At 40.8% G+C, this 15,742-nt stretch overlaps 1 protein-coding gene across 2 annotated transcripts in view; it reads right to left on the bottom strand.

Moving 5' to 3' along the window:
* LOC142657999 (ER lumen protein-retaining receptor 3) overlaps window positions 1-15,742 on the bottom strand; it is a 105,528-nt gene that overhangs the window by 41,748 nt on the left and 48,038 nt on the right. For both annotated transcript variants that reach the window (XM_075833632.1, XM_075833633.1), the window contains one exon: window positions 2,044-2,144. In XM_075833632.1, coding sequence (XP_075689747.1) covers window positions 2,044-2,144 — 101 coding nt within the window. The remainder of the gene's footprint in view (window positions 1-2,043; window positions 2,145-15,742) is intronic.

Genomic DNA, 15,742 nt, shown 5'->3' with positions numbered 1-15,742 from the left:
ACCGATCCTCCTATCCTCGTCCCATACTGAGCGCCTTGTCAATTACCCTAATATCAGTGTCAACAGAGTACTTATCCCTCATGAGTGGTGATTATTAATTTTTACATACCCAATCAACGTTCTATATGTCTAATCAAAACTTACACCACTCTGGCTCATATTCCCGGTGAATCACAACCAGTCTTACAACATACCCAGTTCATATTTATAATCTCTACACTAATAGTTTATTAAATACAACAATACAAGATAGGTTCGTACCAACTTACCTTAAGCGCGGAGCTTGTGGGCAATCCACTCGAGATGCCGAGCACGGGACTCTGGTCCTCTGGTTGCTGACGTACGTCTCACACGGCAAGAAGACCTGAAACGCAAACAGCCACCTAGTTATGGATATAACTATGAGTACTCTAACTTATTCAAACATACCAGGCAACACCAATGCTAATTTGACATATATTCCCGGTGTATGACAACTAGTTCTACAACACACGTAATCACACATTTACAATTTTTGTATGCCAATCAGTTTTATAACATACGCAGTCACATACTCTCAATCTCTACATGAATATTCTGAAAAGTTTACACAATAATTCTAGATAGTTTTGTACTAACTTACCCCAAATGTAGAGTCCACGAACGATCCTCTCGAGGCGCTGAACATGTGACTTTGATCCTCCAATCACAGGTGTGCGTCTCACACTATTACGAGACATGAAACGCAAACGGTTACTTAGCAACTGATACAATTACAGGTACTCTATTGTAGAATAAGTCCCTTTTGATATCCAATAAGTTAAACATCAATCAACAATCTATTATACACATGATGATATTCGGGATCAATTTCCAACTGTTTGAATACATACCTGATACCAAGGTTAACAACTTCACCCCGATGCAGCCATTACTCCTTCCGGTTTGCGCTCCAAAGGTCCGACAAACCTTGGAACGCAATCAAGACCCAGCTGTCCCACCGGATCTAGTGTGTATATATTTGGCAGCGTGCTCAATTCAAAATCTATTACAGCCAAGTCTAAGGACGCCGAAGCCGTCCGAAACGCGTAGGCTCTGAGGATACTATCCCCCCACTTTTTCACACCAGGACTCCAAACACTTGGATTTCTTTTAATCAGGACTATTAAACTTGGAACCTGTTTCCATTTTACATCAACCACAGCGCTGGACCCAACTTGCTTTTCTTTCATATGCTATAAATGTCTGATAGATGCGGGTCCCAGCATCTATCTCTAGAACGGGGGCCCCTGACACCCTTCCTACTTTCTCTCGCTGTCGCTGTGTATCGACCACTTTTTTTTTAGGTGGCCAGGAGTACAGAAACAGCTGAGCTACACGGTTTCAGTAACTCCCATGGAATTTACTTTTAGTTACAGAAACAGCGAAGCACAGCGAGCTACGCTGTTTGTGGAGCTCAAGAACTCCTATTCACTTCATAAATCACTGCCCAGCGACAGTGGGAGAAGGTGGTACGGGTGGTCAGGAGGCCCTGTTATAGAGATAGGTGTGGTTCCTGCATCTATCGGACATTTATGGCATATCCATATTTCATATGGGAATACACCTTTAAGCCCGTCCATCCATAGCTGATTGGCCTTGCTATGGACATCTGCAGAAGTATTCCCAACATCAGAGGCCATATTCGCTTTACAGATTCCCACCTGACATGAAAATGAGCTGCATACAGGATTAACTATGACTAGAAGAAGAGGTGTTGAGAATGGGGGTGGGGGTCCTCCGTTCCTAGTAGAGTTGGCTGCACATATGTGACCACTCTACATTATAGTGGATGGGATATTTGGAAAACAGGCCATCGAATGTGCTTTAGTGTGTTCTTGAATGTTATTCACTTTCGTTGAAAAGTGACTGCGCATTCGCAACCAAATTGGAAAATGGGGGACCTGGCACTTCCATTCTCAGGACGCTCACTGATAAGAAATTTAATGCATACACAATCAGTATGCAATTAATGTTTGGAGTAGGAAAATTTATAACTTTAGGGGGTTGCAAACCTCTTCTTACCTTCATCACGGTGTTATAGACAGATATGAATGCGGTCAGCAAATCCAAGTAGCGTGTGGTAAATACAAGAGCAAACAACAGCTGACTTTTCCCTGATATACCTGAAATAAAAATACAAAACAATGTTAATGTCTTAACTCTTTATAACTTTTGTGTTAGCATTTACACTAAGAAATGCATGCAAAAAGCTGGTGTTAAATATTTACCCTCTGCTAGAGTATACTGAATCCAAATGTAAGATTTGGGATGCTTTACCTCTGTCTGTTCTTTGACGCATTAACTTAATCAAACTTGAACATGCCTCAGGCCCCATTCCTAGGTCCTTTTTCTCCGGATTACGGTCCCTGTTGACTTCTTTTGTATGGGGTAAATCCAGACATAAACTGAGTGTGAATATTTTACAGAACCCAAAAACCCAGGGGGGCATGGCCCTTCCAAACTTTTATTTATATTTCTTGGCAGGCCAACTCCGCTTTCTTCATGTCTGGACTCAACATTTTACTTTAAATACTGTTGAATATTACTTAGCGCACTATTTGGGAATGAGTACATTATGGCCAGTCTTGGAGAAGCCAGGCCTGTTTCCTCGCCGTTTACTGCTACTTCACAAATTAGCTGTTCAGGTAGGGAGGGCAGCAAAAGGGATACCTCACTACCAGGGCCTTCATCCCACGATGCCTCTCTGGGGAAACCCAATGTTTTCTCATATCTCCTTACTTACGGATTCTGTGTTTTGGTCTTCACATTGTGTGGAGACTTTGGGGGATGTGTACAGTGATGGGACTCTTCAATCATTTACACAGATACAGGAATTATACCACGCTCATCATTTTACAGATATTTGCAATTAAGGCACGCTCTCCGAAGCCAGTTTCCAGTTATATCATGGCCGATGTCTGACTATCCCTTGATTGGCATATTTGTAACACAGGGCCCTAATCAGCATTATAAACATATCTTTTGGGACATAAATTGGACTCTACACAATTGGTCTCCGAGACTAGATGGAGATCCCTTATTCCAGGTTTATCTGTGGAGGACTGGGAGGAGGCACTGGTGTCTCCACTTTCTGTATCTCCTGCAATTAACAACCGTATGACTCAACTATACTTTCTACATTTATGCTACTTGACCCCAACACGTCTCCATAAAATGGGAAGACTCCCACACACTAGATGTCATAGGTGTTCGACGCCACAAGCTGGCTTCTGACATATGGCATGGGAATGCATATATTAACTCATTCTGGGGGAATATAATATCGAAGTTGTCATCTCTTCTGGGGATCCCGGTGCCTTTCACCCCTGAGTTTTGTCTTCTGGGTCTACTAGATGAGTCGATATGGTTACATTATACCAGGATCTTCCTTAGGGAGTCATTATTTTTTGCCCGAAAAGCCATTGCAATCAGATGAATGGGCGATAGACCTCCTACCTGTGGCCAATGGATACAATTGATAAATGCGACAATTGCATATGAGAGAATGGTATATACTCATAGAGGCTGTCCCCACAAATTCCAGAGGATCTGGGATGTTTGGAATTCCTCCTCCCTAGCCCTATTGCCCCCAAGATCATTGAGAGCGGGCCTCTCCCCTGATCTTTAGGATTCCTGAAGTGGCCGGTGTTTGTGTGTGGAGGGGTCCCATTGCTGTACATGACTATTTCATGAGAGGTGTTGTTGCTTTTGTGTCCCATATATAGTGCTCTACTTAATACCCAAGATGTGATAATATGTAGTTAGGTACGAAACTCACATATGCGGAAGTTCAGTTTAACTATGTTCAATTACATTTTTCAATGCAATATGTATTATATTTCCTTGTAACATCCTAATCTATGCTGTGCACTTCACAATTATGTGGGATTGAGTATTGTTCCCGGTGTGACTGGATGCTCACTTTCTTATCTCTTATATATATATATCCAGTATATATATATATATATATATATACACACATATACACTGGATAAAATACAATGAAGAGATAAGAAAGTGAGCATCCAGTATATACATGTACACATGATGTGATGCCATTATTTCTGTATTGAAACACTAATTGTATTGTGTTTATTGTTTAAACGAGTTATCTGTGAATAACCGATATGGCATATTGTTTTGCTGAAAGCTTTTAACCCCTTCCCGCACCTTGCCGTTAATGCACGTCAAGGTGTGCAGTAACTTTGCAGCGGCGGTTAACTGTGCAGGGTGTCTGCCCTGAATTCCCTGTTGCCGATCAGCGGCCCATCGCCGCTGATTTCGGCAGTTAACCCTCTAAATGCGGTGTTCGATTGTGATCACCGCATTTAAGGAGTTTAGCGCAGACTGGCAGCCCCCACGAAAAATTACGGGGGCTGGCGATGGTACCCATGGCAACCAGACGCCAGACAATGTCTTCCGGGCTGCCATGTACAGAAGCCTATGAGGACCAGCCAGAGGCTGGTCTTCATAGGCTTCCTGTCAGAGTGACTGTCATGTCACAATGACAATTAGAACACATTACACTACGTAGGTAGTGTAATGTGTTCTAGCAGCGATCAGAGCTGCAAGTCTAAATGTCCCCTAGTAGGACAAGTAAAAAAAGTAAAAAGAAAAGAATAAAAATGTTTTAAAAAAAGTGTAAAAATAAAAGTTATAAGTGACATAAACAAGAACTGCTTTTTTTCCTATAATAAGTCTAATATTATAGGAAAAAAATGAACACGTAAGAAAAAAAGTACACATATTTGGTATCACAGCGTTCGTAACGACCCCAACTATAAAACTATAATATTATTTTTCCCGCACGGTGAACACCGCAAATAAAATAAACGAAAAACAATGCCAGAATCACTATTTTTGGTCACCACCCCTCCCAAAATACACAATAAAAAGTGATCAAAAAGTCGCATGTATGCCAAAATAGTACCAATAAAAAAGTTATGTCTCTCAGAATATGGGGACACAAAAAATTCATTATTTTATAAATAAGTGATTTTATTGCGCAAATGCTGCAAAATGTAAAAAAAAACTATATACATATGGTATCGCCGTAATCGTACTGACCCGCAGAATAAAGTAAAATGTTCATTTATAGTCCAGGGTGAACGCCGTAAAAAAAAACCATTTTCAGAATTGATGGTTTTTGGTCACCTTGATGCAAAAAAATGGAATAAAATGTGATAAAAAAAAAATCGCATGTACCCCAAAATGGTACCAATGAAAACTACAGATTGTCCCGCAAAGAATAAGCCCTCACACAGCTCCAGTGGTGAAAAGATAAAAAAGTTCTGGCTCCCAGAATATGGCGATGCAAAATGTGCAACGTTCCAAAAGCGGATAAGATTTGGCACCATTTATCAGTGCGACACTGGCCACATATCTGCGGATTATTACTTATTTACCCCATTATTATACCCTCTTATTATGCCCCTGATGTACTCTGCACAGCTTACATATACCCTGATGTACTCTGCACAGCTCACATATGCCCCCACATTATAAACTGAAATACCAGCAAAACGCCAAACAGAACTACTACCAAGCAAAATCTGCACTCCGAAAGCCAAAATGTCACTCCCTACCTTCTGAGCCCTACAGCGTGCCAAACAGCAGTTTATGTCCACAGATTTGGCATCACCATACCCAGGAGAACCTGGTTAATATTTTATCAGGTATTTGTGGCACAAACTGGGCACAACATATAGTGCACTAAAATGGCACATCAGTGCAAAATTGTAATTTTCACTCTGCACCATCCGCTGCGCATTAAACCCTTCGCGCACCACGACTTAATAGCATGTCGTGTTGTGGGGGTTGATGCATGGAGCAGGCTCAAGCGCTGAGCCCGCGCCATACTCTGCAGGTGTCGGCTGTGTATTACAGCTGACACCCGGGACTAACTGACAGAAACAGCGATCGTGCTGTTACAGGAGCCTGTAAAAAATGACAATATACTGCAATACATTAGTATTGCAGTGTATTGTACCAGCGATCTACTGATTGCTGATTCAACTCCCCTAGGGGGACTAATAAAATGTGTAAAAACAAAAGTAAATAGTTATTATTAGTGGAAAAAAATGTAATAAATAAGTCCAAAAAAAAAAACTTTTCACATTTTTTCTCTAAAGTAATGTAAAAAATAAAAAAATACACAAAATTGGTATCGCTGTCTGTAAAAGTCCAAAATATTACAATATACCATTATTTAACTCGCACAGTGAACGCACTGAAAAATAAAGAATTTAAAATGGCAATGTTTTTTGGTCACCTTGGCTCTACCAAAAAATGGTACCAATAAAAACGACAGCTCGTCCTGCAGAAAATAAGCCCTCACACCACTCTACTGACGGAAAAATACTAAAGTTATGGCTCTCGGAAAGCGGGGAGGGAAAAACGAAAAATAAAAAATGGATCAGTCCGGAAAGGGTTAATTACTTTCTAATGAAAAAAAAACCATTTATGACCACATGTGGGGATTAAGTCGTACTCGGGAGAAATTGCTTTACAAATGTTGGGATGCTTTTTCCTCCTTTATCCTTTGTGAAATTGAAAAATTCAATCTTTTAGTGGAAATAATGTTGATATTAATTTTCACCGCCTAATAAATTCTGCAAAAGACCTGTGGGGTCTAAATGCTCACTATACCCCTAGGTAGATTCCTTAAGTGGTGTAGTTTCCGAAATGGGGTTACTTTTGGGGGACTTCCTCTGTTTTGGATCCTCGGGTGCTTTGCAAATTCGACATGACACCCGAAAACCATTTCAGCCAAATTTGAGCTCCAAAAGCCAAATAGCGCTCCTTCCCTCCTAAGCCCCATAAGCAGTTTATTACCACATATGGCGTATTTATGTAATCAGGAGAAATTGTTTTACAAATGTTTGGGTGCTTTTTCTCCTTTATTCCTTGTAAAAATTAAAAAGGTCTACTTTTTTTTGAAAAAAAAGTAGATTTTTACCTTTACAGACTAATTCCAAAGAATTCAGCAAAACAACTGTGGGGTAAAAATGCTAACTTTACCCCTAGAAAAATTCCTTGAGGGGTGAAGTTTCCAAAATGGGATCACGTTTCCACTGTTTTCATCCCTCCAGTGCATTGCAAACGTGACACGGCACTGAAAACTATTCCAGCAAAATCAGAAATCCAAAAGCTGCTCCTTCCCTTCTGAGTCCTGCTGTGGGTTCAAACAGCAGTTATTACCACATAAGAGGTATTGCTATAATCGAAAGAAATTGCTTTACATATTACATATTGCTTTACATATGTTGGGGTGTTTTTTCTACTTTCTTCCTTGTAAAATTGAACAATGTCTACGTTTTTTGAGAAAAAAAGTAGATTTTCATCTTCACTTACTAATTCAAATAAATTTAGCAAAAAAACTGTGGGTTCAAAATGCTAACTATACCCCTAGATAAATTCCTTGAGGGGTGTAGTTTCCAAAATGGGGTCACTTTTGGGGGGGTCTTTCCTGTTTTGGCACCACAAGACCTATTCAAACCTGAAATGGTGCCTAAAATATATTCTAAAAAAAGTAGGCCCCAAAATCCTCTAAGTGCTCCTTTGCTTCTGAGGCCTGTAGTTCAGTCATGCAGCACAGCAGGGCCACATGTGGGATATTTCTAAAAACGACAGAATATGGGCAATAAATATTGAGTTGCATTTCTCGGGTAAAACTGTTTGTGGTACAGAAAAAAATGTACTACAAATGAATTTTGGCAAAAAAAATGAAATTTGTAAATTTCACCTCCACTTTTCTTTAATTCCTGTGAAATGCCTAAAGGGTTAAAAACACTTTCTGAATGCTGTTTTGAATACTTTCTAATATATAAGGCCCTCAAAGCCACTTCAGAACTGAACTGGTCCCAGAAAAAATAGGCCTTTGACATTTCCTTGAAAATATGAGAAATTGCTGCTAAAGTTTTAAGCCTTGTAACGTCCTGGAAAAATAAAAGAATGTTCAAAAAACTATGCCAATCTAAAGTAGACATATGGGAAATTATGGTATTACTATCTGTTTTACAAGTAGATACATTTAAATTTAGAAAAATGCTAATTTTTGCTAATTTTCTCTAAATCTTGGTGTTTTTTTTACAAATAAATATTGAATTTATCGACCAAATTTTTTCACTAACATAAAGTACAATTTGTCACGAGAAAACGGTCTCAGAATCACTTGGATAGGTAAAAGCATTCCGAAGTTATTACCACATAAACTGACACGTCAGATTTGAAAAATCGGCTTCGTCCTGAATGCCAAAACAGGCTCAGTCCTGAAGGGGTTAATTGATTATTATCATCAGTTGTGTTTACCTGATAGTCAAAATGTCAGGTATGTAGAGTCAATAACTTACCCATAATCGGAAATAATTTAACCCCTTCCCGACATCCGTCGTATAAATACGGCTCTGTTTTTGCCTTGCTAAATTAAGTGGCTTGTATATCAAGCAGAGTTACTAAAGCGCATTGGTTTGCAGTGTTCCTGTGTGTGAAACTGTTTGATGTATGAATTGAATGCTTGCTAATAGAAGTTAGCAAAACTGATGCAATTTAAAACCCTTTTTTCCTTCTTAGCGTCTGTCCTGCTGTGCAGCTGACTAGGGGGAGGGATTAACTGCTCTCAGGTGATATAAATTAGCCTGCAGGCCTCAGTTGAGCTTGTTCTGTTTTGGGCTAGCTAAATCAAGTGGCTTGTATATCAAGTGGAGTTACTAAACCGGATTTAAAGTCCCTGTAAATACTCTGCTTTTCTTTTACTTTAACAATTGTTCACTGCTTTTTTTGTAACTCAGATAATGGACAGCAAGGTTGAAGGTTTTCTTCAGTGCACAGTCTGCCATATGTATGCACGACTAGAGCCGGAGTTCCAGGGTGAATACCTCTGTGGTAGATGTGGGCATGTTGTTCACCTGGAAGCTCGTATTAGAGATCTGGAGGAGCAAAATGCAACACTGAGGGTGATAGACAATCTTGAGCGGAGTATGCTGCTCACTGAGCAAGCAGTTAGTGGGGTAGAACTGGAGGGTGAAAACATGAGTCAGCAGGATTAGGCAAGTTGCTGGGTTAATGTAGTTAGGTGCAGTAGAAAGGGGTCCAAGAAAAGGAAGGCCAATCCTGTTTCTGATATTCCATGCAAAATTGCAAAGTTGGGTGATGATGCGAGGGTGTCGGTCTCAGAAATGACAGCCCTAGCGCATACTGATCTGCCTAACAGCCCAGCTAGTAGTCGACGGGATGGTAATGCAGGAAAGGCAAGACAATTGGTAGTTGTAGGGGATTCTATAATCAGGAAGACGGATAGAATAATTTGTCGCCAAGACCGCCTCAACCGAATGGTTTGCGGTCTCCCTGGTGCCAGGTTTCGGCATGTGGTGGAAGGGGTGGATAAATTACCTGGAGGGCCTAGTGATGATCCAGCTGTCGTGGTCCATGTGGGAAACAGCGACAGAATAAATGGTAGGTGGAATAGCCTTAAGAATAATTTTAAAGAGCTAGGCTACAAGCTGAAGGGAAGGACCTCCAGGTAGTATTCTCAAGAACACTGCCTGTGCCATGCGCATCACAGGAAAGACAGTGGGAGCTCAGGGAGTTAAATGCATGGCTTAAAGAGGCTCTGTCACCAGATTTTGCAACCCCTATCTGCTATTGCAGCAGATCGGCGCTGCAATGTAGATTACAGTAACGTTTTTATTTTAAAAAAACAAGCATTTTTGGCCAAGTTATGACCATTTTTGTATTTATGCAAATGAGGCTTGCAAAAGTACAACTGGGCGTGTTGAAAAGTAAAAGTACAACTGGGCGTGTATTATGTGCGTACATCGAGGCGTTTTTACTTCTTTTACTAGCTGGGCGTTCTGACGAGAAGTATCATCCACTTCTCTTCAGAACGCCCAGCTTCTGGCAGATCACGCTGTGACGTCACTTCCCCAGGTCCTGCATCGTGTCAGACGAGCGAGGACACATCGGCACCAGAGGCTACAGATGATTCTGCAGCAGCATCGGCGTTTGCAGGTAAGTCGATGTAGCTACTTACCTGCAAACGCCGATGCTGCTGCAGAATCATCTGTAGCCTCTGGTGCCGATGTGTCCTCGCTCGTCTGACACGATGCAGGACCTGGGGAAGTGACGTCACAGCGTGATCTGCCAGAAGCTGGGCGTTCCGAAGAGAAGTGGATGATACTTCTCGTCAGAACGCCCAGCTAGTAAAAGAAGTAAAAACGCCCCGATGTACGCACATAATACACGCCCAGTTGTACTTTTACTTTTTCAACACGCCCAGTTGTACTTTTACAAGCCTCATTTGCATAAATACAAAAATGGTCATAACTTGGCCAAAAATGCTCGTTTTTTAAAAATAAAAACGTTACTGTAATCTACATTGCAGCGACGATCTGCTGCAATAGCAGATAGGGGTTGCAAAATCTGGTGACAGAGCCTCTTTAAGTCTTGGTGTAGTCGAGAAGGCTTTGGGTTCCTAGAGCAGTGGGCTGACTTTTCATTGGAATACAAACTGTATTCTGCAGATGATTTGCACCTAAATGAAAGGGGGTCCGCTGTGCTGGGGGAGAGAATTCTAGCTGGGGTGGCAGAGTATTTAACCCCTTAGTGACCAACAATACGCCTTTTAATGTTTGTCACTAAGGGGCCTTAGGCTAGGCTGACGCCTTTTCACGTTCGCCTAGTCTAAGTCCTGCACGGGTCTCCCATGCAGGCTGGAGCCGGGGCTCAGCTGTCTGATGACAGCTGAGCTCCTGCTCCAACGCCCGCGATCGAAGTTTACTTCGATCGCGGCCGTTTAACCCGTTAAATGCCGGCGTCAATAGCGACCGCGGCATTTAACTTTGTTTACAGAGGGAGTGAGCTCCCTCTGTCACCCATCGGCGGCCCGCGAATGCAATCGCGGATCTCCGATGGGTTCTCATGGCAGCCGGGGGCTTGATAAAAGCCCCCAGGTCTGCCCTGGACATATGCCTGTTAGGACGCGCTGGAGGCACGTCCTAACAGATTGCCTATCAGATTTACACTGACAGGCAATAATGCTCTGGTATACGAAGTATACCAAAGCATTATAGCAGCGATCTGAAGATCGCACAGTAAAGTCCCCTAGTGGGACTAATGAAATAAATAATAAATGTGAAATAAAGATTATTAATAAAAAGTACAGTAAAAAAATAAATAAAACCATTTTTTTCCATAAAAAGTGGTTTTATTTAGTAAAAGTGTAAAAAATAAATAAAAGTACACATATATGATATCGCCGCAACCGTAACGACTCCATTAATAAAGTTAATATGTAATTTAAACCGCAAGGTGAACACCGTAAAATAAAACGCAAAAAACAATGGCGAAATTGCAATTTTTTTCCATTGCCCCCCAAAAAAGTAATAATAAAAATGAATCAATAAGTCCCATGCACCCCAAAACAGTACCAATCAAAACTACGTCTCGTCCCGCAGAAAACAAGCCCAAAAAATCACTACATTGATGGAAAAATAAAAAAGTTACGGCTCTTGGAAAGCAATGATGCAAAAACAAATAATTTTAGTTCAAAAGTGTTTTTATTGTGCAAAAGTCGTAAAACATAAAAAACCTCTACATATGTGGTATCGCCGTAATCGTACTGACCCATAGAATAAAGGTAACATGTTATTCTTGCCGCACAGTGAACGTCGTCAATTTAAAAACGCATAGAAAAATGGCGGAATTTCAGTGTTTTTTTATAATCCCCCAAAAAAGTTAATAAAAGTTAATAAAAAAATTATATGTACCCTAAAATGCTGCTATTAAAAAGTACAACTAATCCCGCAAAAAACAAGTCCTCATACAGTAATGCAGACGGAAAAATAAAAAAGTTATAGCTCTTTGAATGCGACTATAGAAAAACTTATTAAAATAGCTTGGTCATTAGGGCCTAAAATGGGCTGGTCACTAAGGGGTTAAACTAGGGATGAGGAGGGAGGTCAATGTAGAAAACAAAGGGGTAGTCAGGTTAGAGAGGGGTCAGACTATATTCGTGGGGGGAGAAATAGACTGTGGGGAGAGGACTAGACAACAGGATAAGGAGATCCTTTTGTTACAAAACAGCAATGAAAACAAAAATGCCCAAATTATGTCAAATAATCACATTTCTGATACTGAAAGTGAAAAATTGAAAGGCAAGTTAAAGTGTATGTTCACAAATGCCAGAAGTCTAGCAAGAAAAATGGGGAGCTAGAGGCCTTGGTACTGGAGGAACATATAGATATAGTTGGTGTTTCTGAAACATGGCTAGACTCTTCACACGACTGGGCTGTAAATCTACAGGGTTTTACACTGTTTTGGAAAGACAGGACAAATAGGAAAGGCGGTGGTGTATGTCTGTATGTGAGTAGTGATATGAAGGCGAGTGTGAAAGAGACAATAGTGGGTGAAGATTCTGAGGGGATTGAAACCTTGTGGGTGGAATTACAAAGGGAGGTAAACACTGACAAAAAAATTACTTTTGGTGTAATCTATAGACCTCCAATATAACTGAGGAGATGGAAGGTCAGCTATATAAACAGATGGAGCGGGCTGCACAGGTTGGTACTGTAGTGATAATGGGAGATTTTAATTACAGGGATATTAGTTGGTATCATGGTTCGGCTTCAACTGCAAAGGGGAGAAATTTCCTCAACCTGTTGCAGGACAATTTTATGGGCCAGTTTGTGGCAGACCCGACTAGAGGTGAAGCTCTGTTGGAACTGGTCATTTCTAATAATGCAGAGCTTGTTGGGACTGTCAATGTTCGTGAAAACCTCGGTAACAGTGATCACAATATAGTTATATTTTACCTATAATGTAAAAAACAAACATAGGCTGGGAGGGCAAATACACTTAATTTTAAGAAGGCCAATTTCCCCAGGATGAGGGCTGCAATTCAGGATATAGACTGTGAAGAACTAATGTCAAATAATGGTACAAATGATAAATGGGAAATTTTAAAATCTACTTTGGGTAATTATAGTGCAAAATTAATTCCTATAGGTAACAAGTATAAATGACTAAAACGAAACCCCACATGGCTTACACCTTCTGTAAAAAGGGCAATACATGACAACAAAAAAAAGGGCACAGCTGTAGCCTTTGGTAATTATAAAGAGCTTAATAAAATCTGTAAAAAGGTAATAAAATCAGCAAAAATACAAAATGAAAGGCAGGTGGCTAATGATAGTAAAACAAATCCCCAAAAATTCTTCAAGCAAATAAATGCAAAAAAAGACAAGGTCTGAACATGTAGGACCCCTAAATAGTGGTAGTGGGGAGTTAGTCACAGGGGATCAAGAGAAGGCAGTTACTAAATGGGTTCCTTAGCTCTGTATATACAACAGAAGAAAGAGCAACTGATTCAGCCGGTGCCAGAGTTGTTAATATATCAGTTGATAAACTGAATTGGCAGAATGTAGATATGGTCCAAGCTAAGTTAAATAAAAATAAATGTACACAAGGCCCTGGGACCAGATGGGTTACACCCTAGAGTTCTTAAAGAGCTTAGTTCAGTTATTTCTGTGGTGCCTATTTTCAAATATGGCTCTATGTCCTCCCCAGATAATTATAGACCAGTAAGCTTAACATCCATCGTGGGGAAAATGTTTGAGGGGCTATTGAGGGACTTTATACAGAATTATGTGCCAAAAAATAGTATTACAAATGACAGCCAGCATGGTTTTACTAAGGACAGAAGTTGTCAAAGCAACCTGATTTGTTTTTATGAAGAGGTGAGCAGAAGCCTAGACAGAGGGGCCGCTGTGGATATAGTGTTTTTAGACTTTGCAAAGGCATTTGACACTGTCCCTCATAGACTTCTAATGGGTAAATTAAGGACTAAAGGTTTAGATAATATAGTTTGTAATTGTATTGAAAATTGGCTCAAGGACCGTATCCAGAGAGTTGTGGTCAATGATTCCTACTCTGAATGATTCCCAGTTATAAGTGGTGTACCCCAGGGTTCCGTGCTGGGACCACTATTATTCAACTTATTTATTAATGATATAGAGAATGGGATTAATAGCACTATTTCTATTTTCGAAGATGACACCTAGCAATGTAGTATTGTTCAGTTTATGGAAGATGTTCATAAATTGCAAGCTGATTTGAACACACTAAGTGTTTCGGCATCCACTTGGCAAATTAAGTTTAATGTGGATAAATGTAAAGTTATGCATCTGGGTACCAACAATCTGCATGCATCATATGTCCTAGGGGAAGCTACACTGGGGGAGTCACTTGTTGAGAAGAATCTGGGTGTACTTGTAGGTCATATACTAAATAACAGCATGCAATGTCAATCAGCTGCTTCAAAGGCCAGCAAGACATTGTTGTGTATTAAAAGAGGCATTGACTCGTGGGACAGGGATATATTACCACGATACAAAGCATTAGCGAGGCCATATCTAGAATATGCAGTTCAGTTCTGGGCTCCAGTTCACAGAAAGGATGCCCTGGAGTTGGAAAAAAATACAAAGAAGAGCAACGAGGCTAATAAGGGGCATAGAGAATCTAAGTTATAAGGAAAGATTAAAATAATTAAACCTATTTTGCCTTGAAAAGAGACGACTAAGGGGGGACATGATTAACTTATAGAAATATTTTAATTGCACATACAAAAAATATGGTGAAATCCTGTTTCATGTAAAACAACTTCAAAAAACAAGGGGGCACTCCCTCCGTCTGGAGAAAAAAAGGTTCAATCTGCAGAGGCGACAAGCCTTCTTTACTGTGAGAACTGTGAATCTATGGAGTAGTCAGTAGTGTGTCTGGTCACCTTGCCTCGACGCGCGTTTCTAAATATATTTTTTCCCTTCCTTTTTCCCATTCCTTGGTTGAACTTGATGGACTTGTGTTTTTTTTCAACCGTACTAACTATTTAACTATGTAACTAAGTCCCCTAGTGGGACAAATAAAAAAAGTAAAAAAAAGTAAATAAAAATGTTGTAAAAAAATAAAAATTGACTTTTTTCCCATAAAAAGGCTACATTCACACAAAAATGATTAAGGCCTCTTTCACACGACAGTGAAAAACGGCCATGTGATGGCCGTCCTTTTAACGGCTTTCACATGGCCGTTTTCAGAACAATGATATTCTATGGGTGCATTCACACGGCCGTTTTTTTAACGGCCCGTGAATAATGGCCGTCAAAAAATAGGACATGTCCTATTTTTGGCCGTTTTAACGGCCTGACGGCCCCCATAGAAGTCAATGGATCCGTTTTTAACGGCTGTCAATACATGTAACAACCGTTAAAAACGGATCTGTTACATGGGGATTGGCAAGGGAACTACTAGTTCCCTTGCTGGCTATCGTTGGCATACTCACGTTTGCAGCGCTTCTTCAGGTGTGGTCACTCGTCTGTGGTCACTCGGATTTGAAGGCGCCTCGATGACGTCATCGCCCCGTCGCACTGCCTTGCCAGATCCCGTGCAGACGAGTGACCATACCTGAAGAAGAGGAGAGATGGCGCTGCTCTCGTGAGTATGTTGCATGATCTATAGGCAGGCTGGTGTGGCATCTACAGGGAGGCTGGTGTGGCATCTACAGGGAGGCTGGTGTGGCATCTACAGGGAGGCTGTTGTGGCATCTACAGGGAGGCTGGTGTGGCATCTACAGGGAGGCTGGTGTGTCATCTACAGGGAGGCTGGTGTGGCATCTACAGGGAGGCTGGTGTGGCATCTACAGGCAGGCTGGTGTGGCATCTACAGGCTGGCT

Source organism: Rhinoderma darwinii, chromosome 7 (genome assembly GCF_050947455.1).
Source record: "Rhinoderma darwinii isolate aRhiDar2 chromosome 7, aRhiDar2.hap1, whole genome shotgun sequence".
Taxonomy (NCBI): Eukaryota; Metazoa; Chordata; class Amphibia; order Anura; family Rhinodermatidae; genus Rhinoderma; species Rhinoderma darwinii.
This window is presented reverse-complemented; position numbering and strand designations above follow the sequence as displayed.